Source organism: Mytilus edulis, chromosome 12 (assembly GCF_963676685.1).
Source record: "Mytilus edulis chromosome 12, xbMytEdul2.2, whole genome shotgun sequence".
Lineage (NCBI taxonomy): Eukaryota > Metazoa > Mollusca > Bivalvia > Mytilida > Mytilidae > Mytilus > Mytilus edulis.
In genome coordinates, this window is record NC_092355.1 from 80,100,819 (window position 1) to 80,128,724 (window position 27,906).

General features: G+C 32.3%; 1 protein-coding gene across 1 annotated transcript in view; it reads left to right on the forward strand.

The window, feature by feature from the left end:
* The window catches only part of LOC139497238 (uncharacterized), a 43,012-nt gene extending 15,949 nt beyond the window's left edge, over positions 1-27,063 (forward strand). The window contains exons 3-8 of the mRNA XM_071285366.1: positions 4,464-4,651; positions 16,058-17,290; positions 19,061-19,147; positions 19,859-19,939; positions 23,681-24,134; positions 26,120-27,063. Coding sequence (XP_071141467.1) covers positions 4,464-4,651; positions 16,058-17,290; positions 19,061-19,147; positions 19,859-19,939; positions 23,681-24,134; positions 26,120-26,172 — 2,096 coding nt within the window. The 3' untranslated portion in view covers positions 26,173-27,063. The remainder of the gene's footprint in view (positions 1-4,463; positions 4,652-16,057; positions 17,291-19,060; positions 19,148-19,858; positions 19,940-23,680; positions 24,135-26,119) is intronic.
* Positions 27,064-27,906: the final 843 nt, after the last annotated feature.

Here is a 27,906-nt window from a genome sequence, read left to right on the forward strand (position 1 = left end):
CAAACATTTTTTTGAGAGGATTAATATTCAACAGCATAGTGAATTGCTCTAAGAGAAAACAAAAATTTTAAGTTCATTAGAACACATTCATTCTGTGTCAGAAACCTATGCTGTGTCAACTATTTAATCACAATCCAAATTTAGAGCTGAATCCAGCTTGAATGTTGTGTCCATACTTGCCCCAACCGTTCAGGGTTCAACCTCTGCGGTCGTATAAAGCTACGCCCTGCGGAGCATCTGGTTTCAATTGTACTCGCCCTTGCCATACATATTGCTTGTAGAGTTTTCTCAACGTTAGATATCTATTGATTTTGTCTCGTGATTACTCATCGAAATCATGATTTCTTAATAGATTAAATAGTTCAGATTGCACAAAACCAATGAAGTGGATTTTTTAAAAATTAAATTGTTTTACAGTCTTTGGAATCTTAATATAACTTAAACTTTTTGTAATCATTGCAATTGTGATGTATACAAATTTGTAAATCCTTGTGCTTATAGCACCATTCAAATGCTTTCTAATTATTGTTTTAATAAATAGCTTCATTTGAGCAACTTTCTATATTGTTTATATACATTAAGACTTGATACGAATTTCTTAATCTGTCTTACATATATTCCTGAACATAGTTCAAGCATGCATAAAGATTAAGACATTTTCAAAAATTCTGTATTTGTCTTGATTAAAATTTGTATGCAGTCAGAAAAATACAGCAGAAATTCAGATTTGTAAGATTCAGTTAGAAAAGAGATATCAGGTACTCACATTATTTATAACTGACTGTCCTTAAATGTTCCTTTGATCTTAATCTAGAAAAGCGCCTCAGACGCACACAATTTATTGTGTTATTTTCATATCAGAATTTAGAAAAAAATTTCAGAAGACATTTTTCTTTTATTGCTATTAGACAATTTTAAAAAGAATTATTGCGAACCCAATGATACTTTTCCACAGATTCACCTGCAAGTTACCTGTTGATTTAAACTTTTGTAAGTTCTTTTGTCCCATCAATAAATTTATACAATAGCTATTGTTCTCAGTGTAGTTTATTCATGGGACCTTTAAATTTTTTCCAAGAGAAATGTATCACTCATTGATTAATTTACCTGAACAAAACATTGAACTGTCAATGATGAAAATACATGTTGTACAAATACTAAAACAGGTCTCACAAAACTGCATGTGGTGTTGTATTTATTCAATATCAATAATACATTTTTAATAGTTTCAATATAAACACTGATTCAAAAATTAAAAGTTGATTTCTGATCAAATTTTTAATATTTTACCTATTAAAATTTCCTTTTTTTGTGTGTTTGAAAAATAAAACCTTGAAATTTATTGTGTTTAAATTAAGGTCTTGATAAGTATATTCTATAACTGAACAACTACAAAAGCATGCAAATTCATTGGAACAATACTAAAAAATTTGTCAGAAATAAACTTTTTATAATAAAATCAGTGTTAAATATTTGAACAGATCGAAAATATATACAATATATTATTGATATTGTATAAATACAATAGTTCAAGTGAGCTTTCCTCATACTAAGTCAATTTGTACTACTAGAAGTCAACGAGAACCAACGTTAACTACCAAATAGAACAACTGCAATCATTGCGAACTTGTACCACTGCAGACTCACCATAAAAAAATTACATTGATATATGCATTGCTTTTGAAACCTTGATAACATAAAATTATTTGCCTTATTAATTAATTCATTAGATAAATATAAATGTACTATATATGAATGTTCATGTTGAAGCACCACAGTTTTCAAATTACGTTTGCCTTGGTGTTTGCAGCGCTTTGATTTATTAGTTGTTATTGGCTTTGAACTAGCTGTCAGTAACTGAGTACTCTCAAATCTGTACTTAGTGTCTTTTTGTTGTTGGGATGTACAAGTACCCTCCATGTCCACTCTGTGATTTTGTTACTTGTTTTTGATTTGTATCTATCTGATGATTTAAGCCCTTTTTATAGTTTGTTCATATGTTGTACTGTTACACCACTGTCCCAGGTTAGGGGAGGGTTGGCTGCCCACTAACATGTCTAACCCCGCCACATTTTGTATGTGCCTGTCCCAAGTCAGGAGCCTATAATTCAGTGATTGTTATTTGTTGCTGTATATTATATTTGTTTTTTGTTCATAAATCAGGCCATTAGTTTTCTCGTTAGATTAGTTTTACATTTGTCATTTCGGGGTCTTTTATAGCTGACTATGCGGTATGGGCTTGCTCATTGTTGAAGGCTGTACGGTGGCCTATAGTTGTCAATTTTTTATGTCATTTGGTCTTGTGGAGAGTGGTCTCATTGGAACAATACCACATCTTTTTATTCTGATATTGAAGAAACTTAGCATTTGCGCATGATTGGTTATAATTTGAATCTTCTGCATTCTACAAGAGAAAATTGACCTATCTTTGTAGTCCCTTACTCAGAAACAGTGAATGTTTACGGTGTAGTCCCTGTCACTCTATAAGTCGTCCCTTGAAATTTTTATAAGGTTCCCGTAATTTGGTATCAGACTTGCGCAATATATTTCACATTCTTTGCTCGTCAACTTCCTGTTAACAAAATAGTCATATATTTTTACACATACTGTTCATGTGTAATAAAATTTTCATTTTTTTTGGCGGGAAATACAAGTCAGAGATTCCTGGTATTGTAATCAGGCTTCATGTGAAAACGGGTAAATGAAAATCTCGAAAATAAATTCCACGAAAATTTATGCGGTATAGGTTAGTTTTAACAACATAAATGCCAATTAAAGGGCATTGCACATACATGTATTTTATAAAATGACTGCCAAGTGTGTATACCCTTATCAATTAGTGTCAAATAGATTAAGAGTGTGAGGTACTCTATCAGGTAATTACCTTTATTAATTAGTGTCAAATTACATAAGAGTTGTAAGTCACTCTTGATAATTTTATAACCTAATTAGTAAGTACATCAAAGGTCCGGTCAATTTCGTAACTAATCAACCATAAAATTTAAAGAAGTGTGTGTATACCTGTGACAAATATCTAAGTTACCTGTATTCTATTGATTAACTGTATCAGAATATAATCAATAAATAAGACCTCATTCTGGTAAAAAAATTAATCATAAAATATAGACACTTGCTTCTCAATTTTTACAGCTTTTTATCTGCAACAATTTCAGTATCCCCCAAAATATTTAATTGGGATTTAAGAATCCACCAAAATAAAAGCCACAATTTTTTTTTGTATACTTTGTTTCCTCTAAATCGCAAAATTTTACACCCGCGAAAATAAACCGCTATACGTTTTTTTTGTGAGGTATTTCCCAATTTGTTGATTTTAAACTTCCTGTATAACACATACCTTAATACAGGTTTTTTATTACACATAATTATATATGATGACCATGCAAGAAATGTTTGTCTCATTTATCAGAAAATACAATTGATAGCCCTCTGAAAATTTAAATCAACATTTACATGAGCATGCTAAAATATGTGAGGTCTTTTCATATTTATTGCTTTTTAAATTTACACATGATAGACTATAAATTAAAGTGGCTTATACATTTGTATGCACCTGTCCTAAGTTAGGAGCTAGTTGGTCAGCGGTTGTCATTTGTTGGTGTGGTTTATAAGTGTTTCTCGTTATACCCCCGTTTAAAAAAAAGTGGGGTATACTGTTTTACGTCTGTCTGTCCGTCAGTCCGTCCGTCCGTCCCATGAATATTTTCGTCGTATCCTTTTCAGGGACTACATTACAACTTCAGGATTTCTGAAATTTGGTTTCAGGGTTTATATAAGTCAGCTATTCCGTGTGATGAATTTTCAGATTAATCACTCAACAACTTCCTGTTTACCGAACACTTGTATCATTTTACACATGAAAGCCAAGTTGAATATTTTCGTCACATTTTTCGCAGGAACTACAATACAAGGATTTCTGAAATTTGGTTTCAGGGCTTATATAAGTAAGCTATACCGTGTGATGCGTTTTCAGATTCATCACTCTACAACTTCCTGTTTACCGAAATATTTGGCGAGGGTATCATCAGTGAACAATAGCTCGCAATATCACTTGTTTTTTCCTTTTTTTTTTATATAGATTAGGCCGTTGGTTTTCCTGTTTGAATTGTTTACACTATATATATATATAGTCATTTTTGGGGCCCTTTATAGCTTGCTGTTCGGTGTGAGCCAAGGCTCCGCTCCGTCTTGGAGGCAGTACTTTGACCTATAATTGTTTAACTTGTACACATTGTGAATTGGATGGAGAGTTGTCTCATTGGAACTCATACCACATCTTCTTATTTATAGTATAGCAGGATATCATTATTGAGTAGAAGCTCACAGTTGAAAGTGTTAATCTTATTTTAGAACAATTGAAATGGTTGCAACCGCCAATATAGGATGCATTTAAGATGGATTGAAACATTAACATTGATATACATGTTGCAATCACTATTTTGTAGAAATGTTTCAGTTGTGGATGAATTCAATACATTGCTACTGTAGACTTGATGATCAGCAAAAAGAAACTGGAAGTTTTACTGCTAAATTAGATGAGAGTTCTATGACATTGGAAACAAATGTTCTCGATCCACCAGTGATTCTTGTTGGTTCACATAAAGACCAAGTCAGGCATTCAAAGGGAGAAAAGGTGTGTAAAGATCCCGTACAAATATATATACAATATAAATTTACCCATATCAAGTGAAAGCAGAAAGAAATTATTATTAAAACAGATTTAAGTATACAGGAATGAACAAGACTTAGATTACCATGATGGCTGAACCATGAACTCAATATGACCCCATCAGTGGGAGGGGTAATTGTAAGTCAATTAATATCCAATAAAACACATAATGGAATTGGCTGTCTATATGTTACTGGATCAAGATATGTGTAGTGAAACCTTGATCTTAAATGCTTTCAACCTATCTGTAATCGTTAGTAAGGAAAGCATGAAATCTCAGGATCTGCACACCTATTGCTAACGGTAGACATATAAACAAATTAATTAAAAGCTGCACCCATCGAACACAAGTCTTGATTATATATTCATAAAAAAAGACAAATATGTGATCTTTCAGAATAATGATGCTTAAGCCTGAAAAGTGGTCACAATATGCATATGGGTGTTGGGGTCAAAGGTCAACAATTACATATTTACAAATATTGTCGTAAATATAACTTTTGGGTTTATTTCAGGAATTAGAAATATATATAAAAATCATTATTCAATTCATAAAGCCTAAAGAAGATATCAAATTAAAAAAAAACTTTTTTTGTACCTTAAAATTCACTCTTTTCTTACTTAGAAATTATGTTTATTAATGGCTCCATTTTGTTTCCATACAAGAATAACTTTGATTATACTAATAAATATTTTAATTAATCATGGATATGTTGCCTAGTCTTCTTTTTGTCAGATATTCGGAATCCTCTGGTTTTATTAATGTATAATGCAATTAAAAGTTTTGCCCTCTAACCCCTAATTTTCTTTTCATAATGGGACTGTATAAAGTTTAATAAACACCTTTTGGAAATCTTAAAAAATCTGTGTAATTTTTTCATAGCTTTTAAAAGAAAAAAGGTGCCAATGTTAAATGACTGAAAAATCTAGAGAAAATCTTTTCCCGCCAAATTTTAAATGGCTTATACATATCTCAAAAACAAGGTCACAGACCTCTCACTTTTTTCTGCTTTTTAAGTTCAGTTATTTACAGTGACGGATCCAGAAATTTTCATAAGTGGGGGCCCACTGACTGCCTAAGAGGGGGCCCGATCCAGTCACGCTTCAGTGATTCCCTATATAAGCAACCAATTTTTTTCCCAAAAAGGGGGGGGCCGCCCCCCTGCCCCCCTAAATTTGCCTCTGATTTATATACTATCAATTCATTACAGTCTTTTAAAAAGCTTGATATTTCGAAACAGAGGAGCCAACATTCTTAAGTCTTAAAATGACTTGTCATACATTTTGTAATTCAAAACTTTAACTCCTACGATTCATAAGAAAAGGAAATAGCTTCTGGATAGTCAATCATTGCTTACATCCACTTATTTTGAGTTGTGTTGGATAGTTGATTCATTTGCAATCATACCACATCTTCTTATTTTTATATGTTGTGTGCTTACTAACATAATTGTATTAATAAAGAAAACAAAAATTGTCAAAAAACTCACCATTGATACCAGGATTAAAATTGGTACACCAGAAGCACTTTAGGTCTACAAAAAATCATTAGTGACCGCTGGAATCAACAAAGTTAAAAAGGTTAAACAAAATACGAAGTTGGAATAGGTATATCCTTTTTTTTTTTTACTTGTATAATTGGATTTTTTTTCTTCTGTCAACAAAGGGGATCTTCTCTGTGGCTCCCTTGTTTCACATTCCAATTTTATCCACCATTTGTCTTTGTTAAATATTAACCTTTGCTATTTAGTCCTTTTTGTCGAGCCCTCGACTTTAGTCGAAAATGCGAGACATATCGATCCTACATTCTGTCGGCGGCGGCGTCCACAAATATTCACTCTGTGGTTTAAGTTTTTGAAATTTTAATAACTTTTTTAAACTATACTTGATTTCTTCCAAACTTGGACAGAATCTTGTTTATGATGATAAGATAGTATCCAGAAGTAAATTTTGTAAAAAAATAAATCCATTTTTTCCTTATTTTAATTTTTAAATGGACTTAGATTTTCTGCCAGGAAACAACACATTCACTCTGTGGTTAAGTTTTTAAAGTTTTAATAACTTTCTGATACTATTTTGGATTTGTACCAAACTTGGACAGAAGTTGTTTATGATCAAAAGGTAGTATCTAGAAATAAATTTTGTTAAAAAATAAATCCATTTTTTCCGTATTTTACTTTTAAATGGACTTAGACTTTCTGCCAGGAAACAACACATTCACTCTGTGGTTGAACTTTTAAAAAATTTAATAACTTTCTTATACTATTTTGGATTTGTACCAAACTTAGACAGAAGCTTGTTTATGATCAAATGCTAGTATCTAGAAGGAAATTTTGTTTGCTTCCAGTTAACATTACATTCAGTATGCAGTTAAAGTTTTTAAACATTTATTAAATTCATAAACTATCCTGGATTTTTACCAAACTTGGATAGAACTTCTTACAATCAAAAGATAGTATCAAGAGGAATATTTTTATTGATTTATTTCTTCATTTTTGTTGAGCCTGGGATTAACAGAAAAAGTAGGAGAGACACTTGGTTCCGTGGAACCCTTAGAAATTTTTTGGTAATATCCTCACGTGGGTCTGTACTTATACATCCCGCCATAGTGTTATTGTATTATAGTCCTTTTTTTTTTGTATTCTTGTTTTTCATTTTTGCTTATGTGCTTTGTCTATATGCCATTTTGTTTTTCTTTGTTGACATATTTGTTTGTTTTTTTAGGGATTAAAATTATAACAAAATGTTGACTGCTGTACCCCTATTTTTGATATGTTTTCCCATTTTGTTTGTTTGTTTTGTTCACACGTTGTTGTTAATATACCGGTAATGGAATTTAAGCGACTGTCATACAAGTGAGAGGTTTAACTAGCTATAAAACCATGTTTAATCCACCATTTTCTACATAAGGAAATGCCTGTACCGAGTCAGGTATATGACAGTTGTTTTCCATTTGTTTTATGTGTTTGCTTTTGATTTTGCCATTTGATAAGGGACTTTCCGTTTTAAATTGTCATTGGAGTTCAATATTTATGTTATTTTACTTTTTTCAAAAGGAAACATTCTTTTTATTTCATGTACCATGATATAACCAATCATCTCCAGCTTAGTCTTTCGTGAACAAAAGGTCATATGAATACGGCTTCAAATGCGGTTGAACTGCAGACTTAAATGCAATGTTGTGGTTTGTTCTTGTTGCATATTTTACCAAAATTGAACCAAACTGAAACTGCAATTTATTTCTATATTCCGTTTTTGCATGTTTGAAACAGAAAAAAAATGTATTTGATTTGTTTATCTTAATTGTAGCTTATATGAACCCCTTAAAGACATACAGATTGGGGTTGACTAGAACTAAAAATTATTCAGCATTTCCAAAAACGTCAGTCAATTTTTTATGAGTTATTGTCCTTGAAATTCATTTTGATGAAAATAAGGAGATGTGGTATGATTGCCAATGAGACAATTATCCACCAAACTTCAAATAAAGTCGATGTAAGCAATTATAGACAATCATATGGCCTTCATCAATGAGAAAAATCCATATCGTATGGTTGACTATAAAAGGCCACAACATGAAAAATATGAAACAATATCATTGAGAAAACTAATTTATAACAAAACAATTTACAAAAGAAACAAATACGACAGACATAAAGCAATTACAACCACTTAACTACAGGCTCCTGAATTTATCCCTTCCCAAGACAAGACATATTGTATCTATCATGTCTATGTTTCCCATTTTTTTTAAATGAAAATAAGCATGACCAATTCTTTCAATTTGTCTTTTAGTTTTGAACGTGAAATACTTGTTTACTGGGTAGTTAGTCAAATGTTTTAATGCATGTTTAAAGGCCGATAAAGCTGCTAATAATATTATTATTGTTTGACGTAAATTTTACATTGAGGTTCTGAAAAAAAGAAATCACCAATTCACCAACATTCCAACTGGCTCCATTTTCAGAAAACGACATCTGTAACAAACATAAACTTTTAGCTACCGCTTTACTAGCAGAGCCAAATACAATGAAAGTTATGTACCGGCTTCCGAAGCTACACAAAACACCTTACAAATATAGATTTATTTCGTCTTCAAGCCTTTGTTCCACTACTAAATTGTCTATTCTTCTTACCAGCACACTTGGTACAATTAAAAACCTGATAATAAATTATTCAAATAAGGCCTTCGAAAGTAGTGGAATTAATTACTTTTGGAGTGTCAAGAACTCGTTGGAAGTACTTGATAAATTGCATGCTTATATTGGTGATTTTAAATCTGTTCAAAGTTTTGATTTTTCTACCCTGTATACCACATTGCCTCACATTCTCATTAAGAAAAAATTCACACACCTAATTAAATGGGCATTTAAAAAGTCAGAATGTGAATATATATGTTCAAACTCTGTTAGGTCATTTTTTAGTAGCAATAAACAAAAAAAAACTATGTCAATTGGACATGCTTTGATACTATATATGCCCTTGAATTTTTACTAGATAACATTTTTGTTTGCTTTGGGGATTCCGTATATCGTCAGATTATCGGAATTCCAATGGGGACTAACTGTGCACCACTTATTGCGGACCTGTTTTTGTATTGCTATGAGTTACAATTTATGACAAAAATAAGCAAAGACCCATCGAAACAACATCTGATAAACAAATTTAATAATACTTTTAAATATTTGGATGATATTTTGGCTCTCAATAATGACCTCTTCAGTATGTATATTAAAGAAATTTATCCTGTTGAACTTACTTTAAATAAAGCTAATACTAACAATGACCACTGCCCTTTCCTCGATCTTGATATCTATATCATTAACGGAAAGCTGAATACTAAAATTGATGATAAAAGAGATGATCATTTCCTATCGTTAATTATCCATTTTTAGATGGTGATGTTCCCTTGTCACCATCTTACCGTGTTTATATATCTCAACTTGTACGATTCGCTCGTGTATGTAACAATGTTTTAGATTTTAACGAGAGAAATTTATGTATTACTGAAAAATTATTACACCAGGGTTTTCAATATCACAAACTAGTCAAAACATTTACTAAATTTTATCATCGGTATAAGGACATCATTCGTAAATATAGCTCAACATGCAGACTTCTTATCGGTTCAGGTATTTCACATCCAATTTTTTATGGAAATATTCTTTATGAAGCACAAAGGTGTCAGTATTCACCTCAAAAACTAACAAAACCTTTGAATAGACTTATTAAGAAGGGATATAGTTACGATACTGTTGTCAGGTCATTAAAGATTGCATATTTTGGCGTTAATATTGATTCACTTATAGGGTCTTTGCATCGGAACTAAACACATTTATTCAAAAACCAGTTGTTGGCATGACACGGGTTATGTTCTTCTCATATATGTTATGATGGTATGATACTAAACCCCTAACGGGAAGGATTGTGCCTGATGTTCATATGATGAAATCATAATCTTTCAGTCAGTTTAATTGAAGTCTGGAGCTGGCATGTCAGTTAACTGCTAGTAGTCTGTTGTTATTTATGTATTATTGTCAATTTGTTTATTTTCTTTGGTTACATCTTCTGACATCAGACTCGGACTTCTCTTGAACTGAATTTTAATGTGCGTATTGTTATGCGTTTACTTTTCTACATTGGCTAGAGGTATAGGGGAGGGTTGAGATCTTACAAACATGTTTAACCCCGCCACATTTTTGCGCCTGTCCCAAGTCAGGAGCCTCTGGCCTTGGTTAGTCTTGTATTATTTTAATTTTAGTTTCTTGTGTACAATTTGGAAATTAGTATGGCGTTCATTATCACTGAACTAGTATATATATTTGTTTAGGGGCCAGTTGAAGGACGCCTCCGGGTGCGGGAATTTCTCGCTACATTGAAGACCTGTTGGTGACCTTCTGCTGTTGTTTTTTTCAATGGTCGGGTTGTTGTCTCTTTGACACATTCACCATTTCCATTCTCAATTTTACTATTCCAAGATGAAATAGTCGTAGATTGTATGTACTTTAACACATCTTTGGAATGCTTTAGTATTCACATCTGATTCAAGCTGTCTATAAAATAGGTAGTTTCACAATAAATTTGAAGCCTAGCCGGCTTCGATTACTGATAAAATTAATGTTCATAATTCAGAAAGCGGTTTCATGGCAGACTTAAGGGTATAACTTTGTGTTTAACATGTATAAGGACACTTATAAAATTTAAAAAGGAACATAGAACATACCTATGATAATCCATGATGTCCTCCTTGGTAATTGTCATGGGCAATAAATTGAGTTTCCAAGTGAATTGTCAATACCTATTTCAGTTATCAAGCAACTTATGTAATGTAATTTACACAAAAAAGGTTATTGCTTTGGGCATTATCTGCAGGGAGAACAAGCTATTTTTCATGGAGGTAGGACAAAAGTCATATAATTTTGTGTTTGAGTTGGTTTTTTTTTGCAACATGATTATTTTTCGCCATCTGTGAACGTCTCATTTATAGTTAGTATTATAATCAACTCTTTTTGAGGGCAATAATTTAGGACATTTTGTAGAAGACCTCACCATTTATGCGATTTATTGTCGAGCCTTCAACTTTAGTCGAAAAAGCGAGACTAAGCGATCCTACATTCCGTCTTCATCAGCGGCGGCGTCCACAAATATTCACTCTGTGGTCAAAGTTTTTGAAATTTTAATAACTTTCTTAAACTATACTTGATTTCTTCCAAACTTGGACAGAAGCTTGTTTATAATGATAAGATAGTATCCAGAAGTAAATTTTGTAAAAAAATAAATCCATTTTTCCGTATTTTACTTTTAAATGGACTTAGATTTTCTGCCAGGAAACAGCACATTCACTCTGTGGTTAAATTTTTAAATTTAAAAAAAAAATTAATAACTTTCTTATACTATTTTAGATTTGTACCAACCTTGGACAGAAGCTTGTTTATGATCAAAAGCTAGTATCTAGAAGGAAATTTTGTTAATATTTTGTACCTGTGTATCTGTATTTTACTAATAAATCATGTAAATGGACTTAGTTTTTCTTTCAGTTAAATGGTTAACATTACATACAGTCTGCAGTTTTTAAAACATTTATTAGATTCATAAACTCTCCTGGATTTTTACCAAACTTGGACAGAACCTTCTTACAATCAAAATATAGTATCAAGAGGAATATTTTTATTGATTTTTGTCCTCATTTTTGTTGAGCCTGCGATTTACAGCAAAAGAAGTGAGACAATGGGTTCCGCGGAACCCTTATGATTTTTTAATATTCAATTAGGCATTACTTTTGAAATAAACAGGTTAATATGAAAAAGAATACTGACTGGTTCCTTCCCATGAAAATTCAAATATAGTTACCTCATTATACATGTTATAACACTGTTTAAAGTCATATGAAACTTCATTTAAAGAAAATTGATGCAATTATGTTTTTTTATAACTAAATGGCTATTTTTTTATTATAAAACTTATGTACGTATACTTTTTTGTAAAGGAAATTCCAAATTTAGAAGAAATTAACTTTTCTTAATTATTGGCTTCCCAGACAATAATTGGCCGACATGTTTTTCCGTATGCAGTTACCTCAGCATGACCTTTCTCGTAAAAGTCCAGTGATTGCAATACGCAAGTGCGAAGGGGAAAACTTAAGGTGAGAGGTACGTAAATGAACGCCTCTAGCGGAAAACGGGAAAATAGGCGTTTGTTGCTATGGGAGTTATCTCCCGTACACCATAAAAAATATTTTCAAGATGTCGGAATATATTCCGCTTCGTCGGAATAATGGTCAATTTGGAGGAAGAGTATTGAATGCATCTCATCAAAAATATAGCTAAAATTGAAGAATGTAAAATAAGTATCTTGTAACAGTTAAACAGTGCTTTCCGCCCATAAAAATGAAAGAAACTTGGCATGTCGTGATGGCCGAAGAGCGACTGAGTTGGGTTTACTAATAATAGCTGTCCAACTTAAAGCTTGCATATAAATTATGTTTCTACAAAACTGTTTTAAGTACAAGGAATGGGTCTCGGAACTATTTGTTTATACCTTGGGATAACTGTCCATTCATGAACTTACTAACGTTATATTACGCCGGTAATCGTAGACTCACGTAAAAAATCGGGAATGTTGATATGTGACGTAAAAAGTAAACGAAATGTACTATATTGATAAGAATATCATAAACACGTACATGCATTACACACGTAAACTCCCACAATAACAAATTAAAGCTTACACTATATATTGTCATTTTATTTATTGAAATTCCAAAAGCAAACTTTGTCACGGACTTACATTCAGTCATTGCATTCAAAGAAATACATTTTCCCAAAACGGCTGTCAACGTGAGTGAAAACGGCTAGGATGTATGCAATCCTCGACACACAAAAAAAGAGGTTTAACTTAATACTTATATTTTTTAATTTGATATTCCTGTTGTAACTGTTATATGATCTTTTATTAACCATTTTCTCATATAAATATAAACATAAATCTCTCTTTACAGTGCTTTCTTTCACGTCCGCGATATGGTCTATAAATAGAATTTGAAAATGAAAGTACTAGTGACAAATAGTTTATATTTAGTAAAAATAAATATTGAAAAGCAAAAGCGTTTAACTGCTTTCTGTGTAACATGAACTTTGTAAAATGTAATGTCGGAAATTACGTCAGACGGGTAAGCAATAGAAAGTGACAATAAACTTGAACGAGAATCGTAATGACTAATGGTGATGGGACCTTCTGCATGAACAAACGGGAACTCCGAAGTAAAACTGTCTTTCAAAATGAACGAAAATTTAAAAGAAATGAATACACGTTGCTTTTCAGTCAATTTGAATTGAATGGAACATTTTACAAGCTTCCAGTATGAAAAAGCGGCAAGGGAAAAATATAGATCCGCTGATTGAAAATTACGGCTTTACCGCCACTTCAACAATAAAATAATTAGCAAAGTATATATATTACACTGAAGATATAGAAATTCATTTTAAATTGCGCAAAATTTCGGAATTACAGTTATTTCGATTTCAGTTGATACTGTTTATATACATGTGCAAATGCTGCTATACAAATTTAGAATTAGAGTTTTTAGTTTTGCTTTACGTATTTCTTCTCAATTTTCGCAAAACTTGCAAAAATTCTAAAGTACGAAGAGGAATATTGTTAGCATAATGCTGTTGGAGATTTCCAATCTCTGCAACATCTAATACATACGTTAAAATCCCTTGAAGACAGTTCTTCAAAATCCCACGCAGCTTTTCTATTAAGTCACATGATATTGTTAGCTTGATCATTATAGCTCACAAAATCTAGACTGGATACATTTATCTGAACATCATATAAAGTGTGTTCAAAGTCTATGTTGAACAATTTATAACAACACATAGCTGAGTCGGGGATAGAGCAGATTGGTATCCCGAGAAAACATTGTCAACCGCGGCGAAGCCGAATAACAAAAAAAAAAGAAAAAAAAAAAGATAAATCAGTTGGAATTTATATACATTTGTATTTAGATATTCACATCTATGCACTGTCCGTACTATAATAACGGAACAAAACCAACGATGGAGAAAAAAGTAGGGATAATATGCAACAAACTTTGAAATATTCACTTTGTTTGTCTTTTGCCTATAATCTACATTTATCTCACATCTCCTTTCGTGTCATATTAAACACACTACTTAAGTTTGCAAATGACCAGTACTATTTGGAATGAAGTTTGTGTTCATGTTTATGTTATGTTCTCGTGTCATTGAACCATAATTTTATATATTTTATATGCATGACCTCCTGCAACTATCGGAGGATTAAAAGTTAAATGTTGTGATTTTTTATGCACACGCCGTAGCAGGGGGGGGGGGGGGGGCATTACTTTTAACACTTGTCCGTATGTCCGTCCATCGTACCGTCCAAAATTGGTTTTCGTTCTCTAACTTTAGTTTGCCTCAAACAAATGTTAAAAGACCTATTATACACAATGCTGATTACCAAAACAAATCACAGATCTAGTTTAAATTTAAATGGCGTATCTTTTAAAGTTTTTTAGTAATATCACTTTATAACATCATATGCAAGCGGGCGCATCATCTGTGTCCCATGTACACATTTCCCCATTTATTTACCATGGTTTGTCTTTTGGCCGTTTTTCGTTTTTTCACATGACATTGTCAGTATGTTTTGTAGGATTATAAGTTTCTATTTCCCGTTGCGCGGTATATTTCGCCTACAATATTGTGAAGCAGCGCGAATATGTGAACATTGAATGTATCTCGTCATTCGGAGAATCTATTTTAATGATAGATCTTTTATTGTTTCTGTTCAATAAGTTTATAAACATATGTCCTTAAACATTGTGTTTTTAATCATTCCAGAAATACGTTATAAATACTTAGGACTTCGTATAATCACTGGGAAAAAAAACAATAATAGGTAATCAATCTTTTTTCCAGGCAGGATAATATTCTCTATAGCGCATTTGAATAACCAAACAAATTATAATGAGGCAGTTGTTGTCTTTACAATTCTGCTGAAACAGCCTTGACGTTGCATAATCCTTTCGGCGACGTCATGATTTTTTCTCTCTTTTCCCGTCAACAACACCCTTTCAACGGCTGATATATGAAAGAGGAGTTCGGTAACCCCATGAAAATTATATACCAAAAGAAAGGAAAATAATACCTTCAAAACATTTGATTTTTATAGAAAAATCGTAGGATTGGTTTAAACTGCAGAATAAATAAAGCTTGAAATTTCTTATTTTTGGTTCAAATTTGACGTTATGTCTATGTACTTTATGTTGTTTCATTACCATTTTCAAATGCCTGGAACTCGGAAATTAGATCGGTGACCAACTTAAATTTTTCGATTTTTCATTATCTTTTAGTAAGTTCTACGTGCATACAATTTCTTTTAAAAATCGCAGGACAAGCCATTTACGTACCTGTTACCTTAATTGGCAGAGAGAGTCAACAAACGTAAACATTGCTCCGTCATCAAAATAAACTTTATCTTATTGTACATGTTAAACAAGTGCTTACCTCAATATTCATGCTTCTTTTTAAATTGTTTACAAAGGTGACAATCGGTAAACTTTGGCTTCAAAACACGACCATTAATTAGCTGCATATTTTCGCAACAACACTGACTGAGTGAAATATTTTTTTGACGATTATACGATGTGGATGCGTAAAAAATGAAAAAAATCGTGCACAAGGACTAAATTTATTATATATGCATGCATAGGTTCAAGAATTGGATTAACATTATTTTTCACCGGTCACTCGTTTCATATGACTTAAACAATGATAAATTAGTATTGACATGTTTTTTTCAGTTTCCTGTGTCAGACCTATTAAAGAAAAACATTTTTTATTACAGATAGAGATTGAATGCAAGAAGAAGATTCAAAGCTATGTGAAAGATGTTTCAGATGATGCCTGTGGACATATAAGATCTGAATACTTCATTTCAAATACAAAAGATGATGATGGTGTTTTCCAGAAAATAAAACAGGACATCTTAAACTTAGCCAGAGGAATGAAATCGTGGAATAAAGAATATCCATTGAAATTTATTCAACTGGAAAAATGTCTTCAAGAGAGGAAGAAAGGGTTATCAATTCCAATTATAACCTTAAAGGAACTTGAGCAAATCTCTCTTGAAACACCAATGCCAATGAATGATGAAGAACTAATGTTGTTTTTGAAATTTCACCACGAAATCAGAGCTTTAGTTTATTTTGAGGATCTTCCGGAATTTATCGTTTTAGATACCCAGTGGTTATCTGATGCCTTTAAATGCATAGTAACAGCAGAGAAATTTCAATCAGATATCAGCAGACATAGAATGAAGGACAAATTGGAGGATTTAAATCTTAGAGGAATATTGCATAGTGAAGTTTTAGAAGATATTTTTAACAATGAAAAAAACATTTTGAACAAACATGATAGACATAAAGATGCTATCCTGAATATTATGGAGAAGTTTGATATTATCATATGTGTAACCATTGACGGTGCTGATGAAAAACCTTGCTACTATGTACCTTGCATGGTCAAATCAAAACCAGAATATGACATATATGAAATGTTTAATGTTACCAAAGATACTTGTAAGAAATCCACCTGGTTATGTTTCAAGTTTAGGTTTCTTCCACCACATCTAATTAATCATTTGATTGCTGCACTAAGCAGGAAGTATAGAGTTGCAGAAGTTGCGTCTACTAAACAGAATAAAAAGCAAATTGCCCTTTTCAGTGGAACTGCTGTATTTGAGTTAGAGAAGACAAAATTAAGAAAATTACTTGTAATGAAATGTCCAAATGCTATTCAAATTCAGGTTTTGCAATTTGGGAAACAAATCGAAGGAGGTTTGTACAAATACATTGCTGACTTTATGACAGAGGAAATAATCAAGATAATAAGCACAAGATTTAAGATGCCCAATGTAAAATTTGAGAAAAAGTGGGAATGTGGCCAAACAAAACCAGAGTCTGTGACAGGATCAAATGACTTTTGTGAAGATCAGGATACAAAATATTATTGTGAGACATGTAAAATTACACACGAGTTCACTGGTGAATGGTCAGATCTACAACATGGAACAGTTGATGTAAGTAAAAGATTTATTTATGTTTGATGAGTTTTACATGGAAAATTTGTAATAAGATAGTACATTGGTTAACCTCTTTCAGTCCTTCCATCAATTCATCCAATGGAAGTTTTCCTAGCTTTTCTGGAGCACTTAAGTTACAAGAAATTTACAACTTAATTGTTGTTTAAACAATTTTCATACGACCCCAAAAAAATTGTTGGATCGTATAATGGTATGATGTCGTCGTCGTCGTCGTCCGAAGACACATTGGTTTCCGGATAATAACTTTAGTTAAAGTGAATATATCTTCATGAAATTTTTACAGAAGGTTCAATACCACAAAAGGAAGGTTGGGATTGATTTTGGGGACGAAGGTCCCAACCGATAAGGAATTAGGGGCCCAAAACAAGACTTTTTTTAGTTTCAGGATAATAACTTGTGTAGAAGTTTTTCAATCGCTCTTAAATTATACCTCAATGTTTATAACCACAAGTAACCACAAGTAGAAGGTTTGGGGTTATGGGGCCAAAGTTTAGGAATTAAGGGTCAAAAAGAGGTCAAAACAAGCATTTTTCTAGTTTCAAGACAATAACTTGTGTGTAATTGTATGCATCTCTCTGGAATTGTACCACAATGTACCATATAACAAAGGGGAGGCTGGGATTAAGTTTTGGGTTAATTGCCCAAAATATTTAGGAATTAGGGGCCAAAAAGAAAGCATGTTTCTACATGTTCTAGTTTCCAAACAATCATGACAATAACTTGTGTTTAAGTGTATGGATCTCTCTGAAATTGTACTACACGTTTCAATAATTTAAAGGAAAGCATGGGATTGAGTTTAAGGGTTATTGCTCCAAGGGGGTTTCAAAAAGACAAAATCCCCCCATCCAACTTTTAAGGTTGGATGGGGGGATTTTTTGTTTACCATTTTTTGGAGGGCTTCCTTTTTTTCAAAATTTTCCAATTTTGAATTTTGAAAAGTTTCAAGAAATCTCCAATTGCACAGTATTGCATGTATTGTGCAATAGATTTGTTAGATCTTTGACCACATTAATTTTGTGACAAAAACCTATATTATGTAAAAAATTTGATCACAATCCAAATTCAGACAGAATCAAGCTTGAATATTGTGACCAAATTTGCCCCAACTGTTCAGGGTTCAACCACTGGGGTCGTATAAAGCTGCGCCCTGCGGATCACCTGGTTCATTTTCACATTCAATATTTTTCGTGATCCAGTTTGATATAAACACATATTCTTACACATTATAACAGCCATATATTATGTATATGAAACATTTTTTTTTCTCAAAAAAGTTTCAATTAGAGTTCCATGAAATTGCTATACCGTGTGATACCTTTTCAAATATGATACTCTTCAACTTTGTATTTACCATACACTTATATATGGGTATTAAAATAGTTAGGAAAAGCTCAGAAATCAACTTGTTTCCTCCAGCAAATAGAAGCAAGACATATATTTTAATTCAGAATCAGACAGCAGTGATGTCCGTTACCTCCTTTTCTTAGTTCAGATGGTCGATAGACCAAACAAAGAATTGTAATGAGATAGACTGAATATTTCAAATATTATCTGTGAAAACTGAACTATAATCTGATTGTAGACATACAAGATGCTCTATCTATACAATCATTGAAATAACATGTAAGTTGTAATATGTTTCCATAATGATTCATACATTTGAGTAGAGTGCTGTTTTAATTATATATATAAGGTATGGGGGATCATCTGATCATCGGGTAAATTTTATTTTCTAAATTATTGTAGTTGTCACAGAGTTCTGCATTCGTTTCAATATGTAATCCTTACACAGAAAGCTCCAGTCAAATCCAAACTACAGTTCAATCCACCAAGGTAACAAGCTACTATATATATTTTATAGCATAGAAGTTATATACATGAGGATGTACGATAGATTAATTATTACTTGTATAACTTCAGACCTAATTTCTGACAAAATTATACATTCATCATATCGAGGAACTTTTATTTAGCATGTTTAGATTGACAAGAAATTCAAATAATATGAAATATTTTTTGCTGTTGAAATGCAACCTATTCAGACAGTGAATTCAAGATAATCCAAACTGTGCATTTTAGCTAATCTGACAATGTAAGCTATTGCTATGGTTTTGCGTCTTTCTCCTTCGTTTTGAATGTAAAAAAAGATGTTCCTCTTTTTAAAGAAAAATTTGCGGCCAAAATGAACCATACTCCAATCATCATCTTTACTTATAAATTGACTTACCTTTTCATTTAAAATCTATAAGGAGTCTGGGGTTTAAAATTCCAATGTTTGAAACTTAAGCGGAGGACTTTTCATTATAAAGGTAGCACATCTCTGAAGACAAATGTAGCTTTTTTGCAATTTACCCATTTTACTAATACTTGTATACAGCCAAATAATTTAGACATAATTGCACGCTTGAATTGGTTGATTATTCTATCTATGTTTGTCGAAATAGAATGAAAGAAAATGAAGGGTGCCACCCTCATTTACACATTTCATGCTGGTTACCAATATTTTCTATTGATAATGAATGACATGCTAGTTTTTATTTGAAGGTACGTTTCCGGCTCCAAGCTGGTGAGAGAGTATTTCCAAATGCCAATAAAGGAGCAACAGGAACAGCCAATTCGCCAGAGGTATGTAACACTACAATGAATTTTCATGACATATTCAGTTCCCAAAAATGAAGATGAATGAATTGGGAGATGTTCAGTCTTACTTTCTTTCAGTTGGTTGAGAATCGTCAAGTTTTATAAAATTCTCCCTTTTTTAGCTCACCTGACCTGAAAGGTCAAGTGAGCTTTTCTCATCACTTGGCGTCCGTCGTCCGTCGTCCGTAAACTTTTACAAAAATCTTCTCCTCTGAAACTACTGGGCCAAATTTAACCAAACTTGGCCACAATCATCATTGGGGTATTTAGTTTAAAAAATGTGTGGCGTGACCCCGCCAACCAACCAAGATGGCCGCCATGGGTAAAAATAGAACATAGGGGTAAAATGCAGTTTTTGGCTTATAACTCAAAAAACCAAAGCATTTAGCGCAAATCTGACATAGATAAAATTGTTGATCAGGTCAACATCTATCTTCCCTGAAATTTTCAGACGAATCGGACAACCTGTTGTTGGGTTTCTGCCCCTGAATTGGTTATTTGAAGGAAATTTTGCAGTTTTTGGTTATTTTCTTGAATACTATTATAGATAGAGATAAACTGTAAACAGCAATAATGTTCAGTAAATTAAGACCTACAAATAAGTCAGCAAGACCAAAATTGTCAGTCATTCCCTTAAGGAGTTATTGCCCTTTATAGTCAATTTTAACTTTTCGTCATTTTTTGTAACTTGTACCAAAATCTTCTTCTTTGAAACTACATGGCCAAATTTAACCAAACTTGGCCACAATTATCATTGTGGTATATAGTTTTAAAAATGTGTCCGATGACCTCGCCTTCAAAACAAAATGGCTGACATGGCTAAAATTAGAACATAGTGGTAAAATGCAGTTTTTGATTTATATCTTTGAAACTAAGACATTTAGGGCAAATCTCTCAAGATTTTAATGTCCATCAGAATGAGATCTATTCCCTCACAAATTTTCAGATGAATTGGACAACTTGTTGTTGGGTTGCTGCCCTAAAATTGATAATTTTAAGGAAATTTTGCAGTTTTTGGTTATTATCTTGTATACTATTATAGATAGAGATAAACTGTAAACAGCAATAATGTTTAGCAAAGTAAGATCTACATATAAGTCAATATGATCAAAATTGTAAGAGGACCCCTTTAGGAGTTATTGCCCTTTATAGTCAATATTGAACAACTTTTCGTCATTTTTGTAACTTGTACAAAAATCTTCTTATCTAAAACTATGGGCCAAATTTAACCAAACTTGGCCACAATCATTACTAGGGTATCTATTTAAAAAAAGTGTCAAATGACCCCACCTACCAACCAAGATGATTGACATCAGTAAATACAATAACAGGTGAGCGACACAGGCTCTTTAGAGCCTCTAGTTTTAATTTACCCTGGACTGGCTGGAGTTTGGTATTTTTGTTATACTTTTTTTTAGTAAACGAAAACAAACAGCTTTACTGAACAAAATTATGTATTAATATATGTAATATGTTTAATTAGTAGTACTGTAAATTTTCATCAGTTGGATGGATAAACATACACAAACAGCTAGTATTTACGTGAAGTGAGTAGTGTATGTGCAGAATAGACTTAATTACTAATTTGGATTTATGCAAATATTTTTTTCAACCAACCAATCTACCAAATTAGTGATAGAAGAGGCGGAAAGACTTCACTCGAACGTTTTACTTAAATCTACTGGAGGTTATGTTTAAAAGTTATTGTCATGCGGAGTAAATCAATAAATAAATTAACACTTTTGAGATGATCCCTTATTTAAATATCTCTAATGTAGACTCTTGACTCTCAGTTGTCCATTGTAAACATTTTTCTAACATTTCTATTACTATTCGAAGCTGTTTGTGTATGTTTATCGACTCGATGAAATTGCATCCAATGCTGAACAAATACTTTTCCCTCCACATATCAATACTAGTTCAGTTAAGCTGTCTGTGTATGATAATCAACATGACGAAAGATTAAGTCTATTCTGCACATACAATAAATACCACATAGCTGAGAGAGTGATAGAGCAGATTTTTACCCAGAGAAAACATTGTCAACTATGCTTTAATTTAAAAATATTTGAATGACTTTTATTTACAATTGTTTTTCTAAAAAAAATATTAGCTACAACAATAATTATGAACATCAATACTTTCAAAATAAATATGATGCAGTTCTACGTTATGGCCTCAAAACTTTTAATAGACTGTCAAAATAACATTTTGGTTCACTTTTGTTGTTTTTCTAATAACTGTAACGTTATGTACTTGACGTCAAAGTTAAGTGCTTTCAATTAAAAGACAAAAATGATAGAACATTCAGTATAATAAATTGAATAACATATAGCTAAGCTCGCATCAGTTGACAATGTTTTCTCTGGGTAAAAATCTGCTCTATCACTCTCTCAGCTATGTGGTATTTATATATTGTTTATTACACATTTTAGAATTTAAAAAAAATCATTAAATGCAATCAGTATGTTTCAAAAGAGACTGTTCTATATGGCTCCTATTTGAGGCTTAAATTTCAAATAAGGATGTATTAACCAATATCACAATGAATCATAGCTAAAACAATTACGATATAAAATAGGTCATTTAGATTATTTCTTGGTGTCACAAATAGCACAAAATTACATTTTCAACAAAGTTCAATACACCTTATCGCTATTTGGAAATCTGTCCCGGTTGACCCGATAATCTTCCCCGCTTGAACTATTGGCGTCATACAACACTTTTCCATTGTTGAGTTCGATAGTTCGTATTATGACGTCACAATTTTACGGGGACCTTTTTGATGTCCAGTAATGGCGGACACATAGCGATAAGGTGTATGTTAACAGGCATATTTTCATTGCATTGGTTTTTAGGAACGTAAACGTAGAGCGCATTGGTCAACACAAAAGTTTATGAACATAATGTTTATTTGTTATTACAATAAACATATTTGACTCGAATATGTAGTTTGTCGAATCCTGCTATCTTTGTTTCTTATACCGGTACCTCAATTTGATAGAAATCAAAACAATTTTGTCACATTCAACAGAAATCAACGCTTGATAAGAAAATGTTGACAAGAATAGTTCTATATCTCTTTCGTACATGTTTTTAAATCAACATCATGAACATGAAATATGTTGATCATTAAACAATGGAATCAATGTTCATGATCAAATGAGGTCTGTAACGACCTTACTCCTTTCATAGTCATCATACTGCTATGCATTAGTTATTTGAACAAACTTCTTATCATGAATTTATCATGTTAAAGACCAGATTCTTCAAATGTTTGGTAAATAATTATAATACATTTGTGATCCAGTTGGAACAGTATGGTAGATATTTATTTAAACACAAATATATTTAGTTAACTTTGTTTCATTTACATTGATAAAAAAAAAAGATTTCACACATCACACGTTTTTTCATCTGGTTAAAGGAAACATATTGCTGAAATATTTCTAAGCAAGATGTTCCTCATACAGTTTTAAACAGCATTCCTGGATTTTGGTTGTGCGAAAAAAAATCCAGTTGAGCAAGAGTTACACATATTTACTTTTAGATGCAAGGTACCATCATCATTGATTTTACTTTTAATTTTTTTTTTTCTTGGAAAAATTTCTACGAGTACTTGACCAAATTAACTGATGATTCAACCAAAACTTATGTTAAGCCTGATTAATATATTATCTTCTTCGTATTTTACATTACAATACCTTACTTTTATCTTCTTTTCAGTTTACAAATGAGGAAATTAATTTTGCAAAGATGGGGATGATTGTTTTGAATATTCTTGCTGATGTTTTATATGATCTTTTAAGACCAGATAAACCAAATCTACGTCAAAGGAGCGATTCTGATATAACATACTTGTATAGTGAGCACAGGAAACTTAATAAACATGTTCCAACATATGGATGGGGGGGGATATGGCAAGTTGATCAGGTTACAGGCATAGTTACTGGAGATGATATTGAGCGCATAAGACTTACAAGGAATGAACTACAACACTCTAGGACATTTAAACTTGACGAAACACGTTTCAATGAGTTGCGTATTATAATATGTGACCTTTTAAAACGGCTTGACCACTATAACAAACCAACAAAACTGTATACAGACGTGCTAAAAGATATTCTTGCTAAAACTATTTCAGATGATGATGTGAAATCAGTGAAAAATGATTTACCGGGTAAATATGCTTTAAACAGTTTGAAGTTTATAATTTATAAGGGTTTTATCCAGACTAAAGTATCAGAGTGCAGACTTTATAAGTACTAGAAAATACCCGCGAAATATACTTTGGTTTATATATAGTTTTGCTGTAAGGGGATATTAAGATCTTAAATTTTTTTGAAGCTTGTCACAGACTAAATACCACCGCTCAATATGACATCCAAAAGAATAGTCTTCCCAACAGAAACTACCTATTGACGTTTGTGATCTAATCATAAGATATATCATTGTTATACCCTGGATGCATTGCACTGATCAAAATAATATGTGTTTATAAATACCTTTAATTGGTGACATAAAGAGTGAAAACTGACTGGGATTTTTTACAAAAAATATTCTGACCCTGAATGGGTAAAAAAAATAATCTTTCTAGCACTTTAGCAGTTTTGCCAATCCCCCAAAAATTTTGGAAATACATTTTATGTACTGAACACACAGGGAAAATCTTGAATGATAAAAAAATCCAGGTGTGCATGATCATGACAATGTATAAAAAGTTAACAATTATAGGTCAAAGTAATAGTCAAAATATATGTGACTGTGCCAAAATGTTTGAACTATATATAATTAGGTCACAACTGATATGCATATATATATGAATAGGTCAGAATTATGGTCTTGGGCAATGTATATAAATGGGGGGTGTTTTTTTCAAATTCCAGTGGCACACCTGTACCTTTTTTTTATCGAAGTTGCCTCTGCATGCACGGCCTGCCAGTTGTAAATAATCATGTGCTTGGGTGCTTAAAAATGGTTAAAATTGAGTTAATGTAGTTATCAAAGGTACCAGGATTATATTTAATACGCCAGACGCGCGTTTCGTCTACATAAGACTCATCAGTGACGCTCAGATCAAAACAGTTAAAAAGCCAAACAAATACAAATTTGAAGAGCATTGAGGACCCAAAAATTCCAAAAAGTTGTGCCAAATACGGCTAAGGTAATCTGCTCCTGGGCGTATGAATATATCATACATGCAAGATCATGAAGATGTTTATTGATATTTTCGCAAATGGATATCAATATTTGTGCTGGTAAACATCATATGGTCTGGGGTTGAAAGTCTTTTATAGGGACCGGTCATTATTTATCTGCAGAGGGGACGGCAACATATTTTGAAAGAAAAAATTCAATGACACCCCCCCCCCCTCCCACCCCCACCCCCCCCCCACCCCAAATATCCATTTCTGCCGAAAATGTGTGAACCCCCTCCTGAAAGTTTTAGAAAAATGACCAATCTCGATTTTCCCCCATTATTTTATATTGGTATTTGGTATATTGCTGTCAAACTTATAATGTTTTAAGAAATAGTAAATAAATACTATAATGTTCAGTTTGGATTAAATACAGATGGTCACCTTTAAAAATTTCTATATGAGTGGGCTGAAAATTTTAGGCATTAATATATGAATAAGGGTGGGTCACATTCCAGCCGCACTTCGGTACCCATTTTAACCAGAAACTGACGTAATCCCCCCACCCTTTTCATGTTGAATTGATGCGGTTCCCAAGAAGGAAATCTCTTGACGTGTAAAAATCTGTTGTTATACTGCTGAGAGCATCAAAGAAATGTGTATCACAAAGTTTTTCAGTGTAAGGTCAATATTTACCGTATCTTCTACGAAATAAAATTTAATTTTGCCGGGCAGACGTGCAATGACGGATATGATGATGGCACGTAAATTTCAGAGCCGAACGTCGTGAAGGACGGTCGATCCGAATTGACTTTTTTCCTATTTCAACCTCCAAATACCCCCCAAATGATCTTGGAGTGAACACATAATAAACTACGCTGGTCATTACCCCTTTGTGGTATAAAACAATATTCTTGGATTTTATGTAAAAAGGGGTATTTCTGTAAAACTTTGATATTTTAAAGTAAAATGTCAAACAGTAGCGTATTTTATCTTTGGATTTGTGAATTATTTTATTTATTTTTAGAAATGACTGTTGAGTTGGAAATAGAACAACACTTCAATGTTCCAATGCAATAGAGGAATACAGTTGTTTTCATCATTTGTATGGCAAACAGTTATTTTTGCGGAGAGAAATACACAGATTACCATATAAACAGATTTTCAGAAGACCAATCCCTTGTGGATAAAAGGCGATCATCTGTATATCTAATAATTTTAATAGCAATGCAATGCTGCCGATAAAAATCAGACAATCATGTCCATGAAGAGTAACTTACCTTATTATACTTGTCACAGGGTTTGTTCTTACATAAGGAACACGACGTGTGCCACTAGTGGAGCAGGATCTGCTTACTCTATTGAAGCACCAAAGTTTTGGTGGGGTTCTTGATGCTCAGTCTTTAGTTTCCATGTTGCGTTTTGTTTACTATTGTTTGTCTGGTGACCGTTTTGTTTGTCTGGTTACACACCATTATTCGACAGCCCATTAGTCCGACAGCTCAGTATTTCGACAGCTCAGTAGTCCAACGACCCATTGTTCCGACAGCCAATTGGTCCCACAACCCATTAGTCCGTCACTTAGAAATAATCAATGCGCGGTATCAGGGTAAAAGGAAATATGTATGTCTGTATTATAACGTATATGTCATTACATATCATGTACAGAAATAATTCCATATATATATTGTATAGATCTATATACGTGTTCGAATACTTTTTATATACCTAATTTAAATTTGTGTATAGAGGTCTAGTATTCAATTTCGTTTAAATAAAAACCAGCCCTTAACCAATCCAAATATCTCAATACTATTCCTAAGACACAATTATCTTTCAACAGCATAAATCCACAGAGATGTTGAAATAAGAACGAGATCTAAATTAATCCAAACATCTCAATATTAATACTAAGACAAAATTTTCTATTTTTTCTATCATTATCTCTTCAATAAATGCATATTTAGTTTATTTTCATATATTTAAATTTTTTAAAATAGTCGGTCAATATTACTATCTACCAGTTTATCTGTTCTGCCAACATTATCAAAATTAATAGGGAGATATGTATCTAAACATCTGTATAATTATATGACAAAGTTTCAAATTTTAAACCCTTCCCAGTCTGGTTTTAGACCAAACCATTCATGTCAAACTGCCCTCATTAATATCATTGATAAATGGCTACATGAAATGAATAACGGAAATATCAATTTGACAGTTCTTCTGGATTTTAAAAAAGCTTTTGATGTTGTTGATCATGAAATTTTAAGTAGAAAACTTCAAATTTATTTCATATATGAAAGAAAGAACACAGCAAGTCCACATAAGTAATCAGTGTTCTGATAAAAAGTTTATAAATTTCGGTGTTCCACAGTGCTCAATACTTGGTCCCATTTTGTTTGTTTTGTACATAAATGACCTTCCATTACACATAAAAAAAAAATGCAACACAGACTTGTATGCTGATGACACAATTATGCATACATCAGAAAAGAGTATTGCTGATATGTAATTAAAAGTACAATATGATTTCCAATGTGTTGAAAAATAGTGTCATGGAAATAACATGTTCATAAATTCGGATAAAACGAAATGGATGGTTAAAGGTATAAGACAAAGGCTGCGTTTAAATCAAGCAGAACCAGTTTTAACTATTGAAAATAATATTCCTCAAAAATCATGAATTGAAAAACTTTTAGGTATTAGAATTGACTCTTATCTGTCATGGACAGACCATGTTTATTACTTTTCATCAATATCATCTAGCCTTCATTAACTCTCTAAGATCAAGAAATTTCTAAATATTGATTC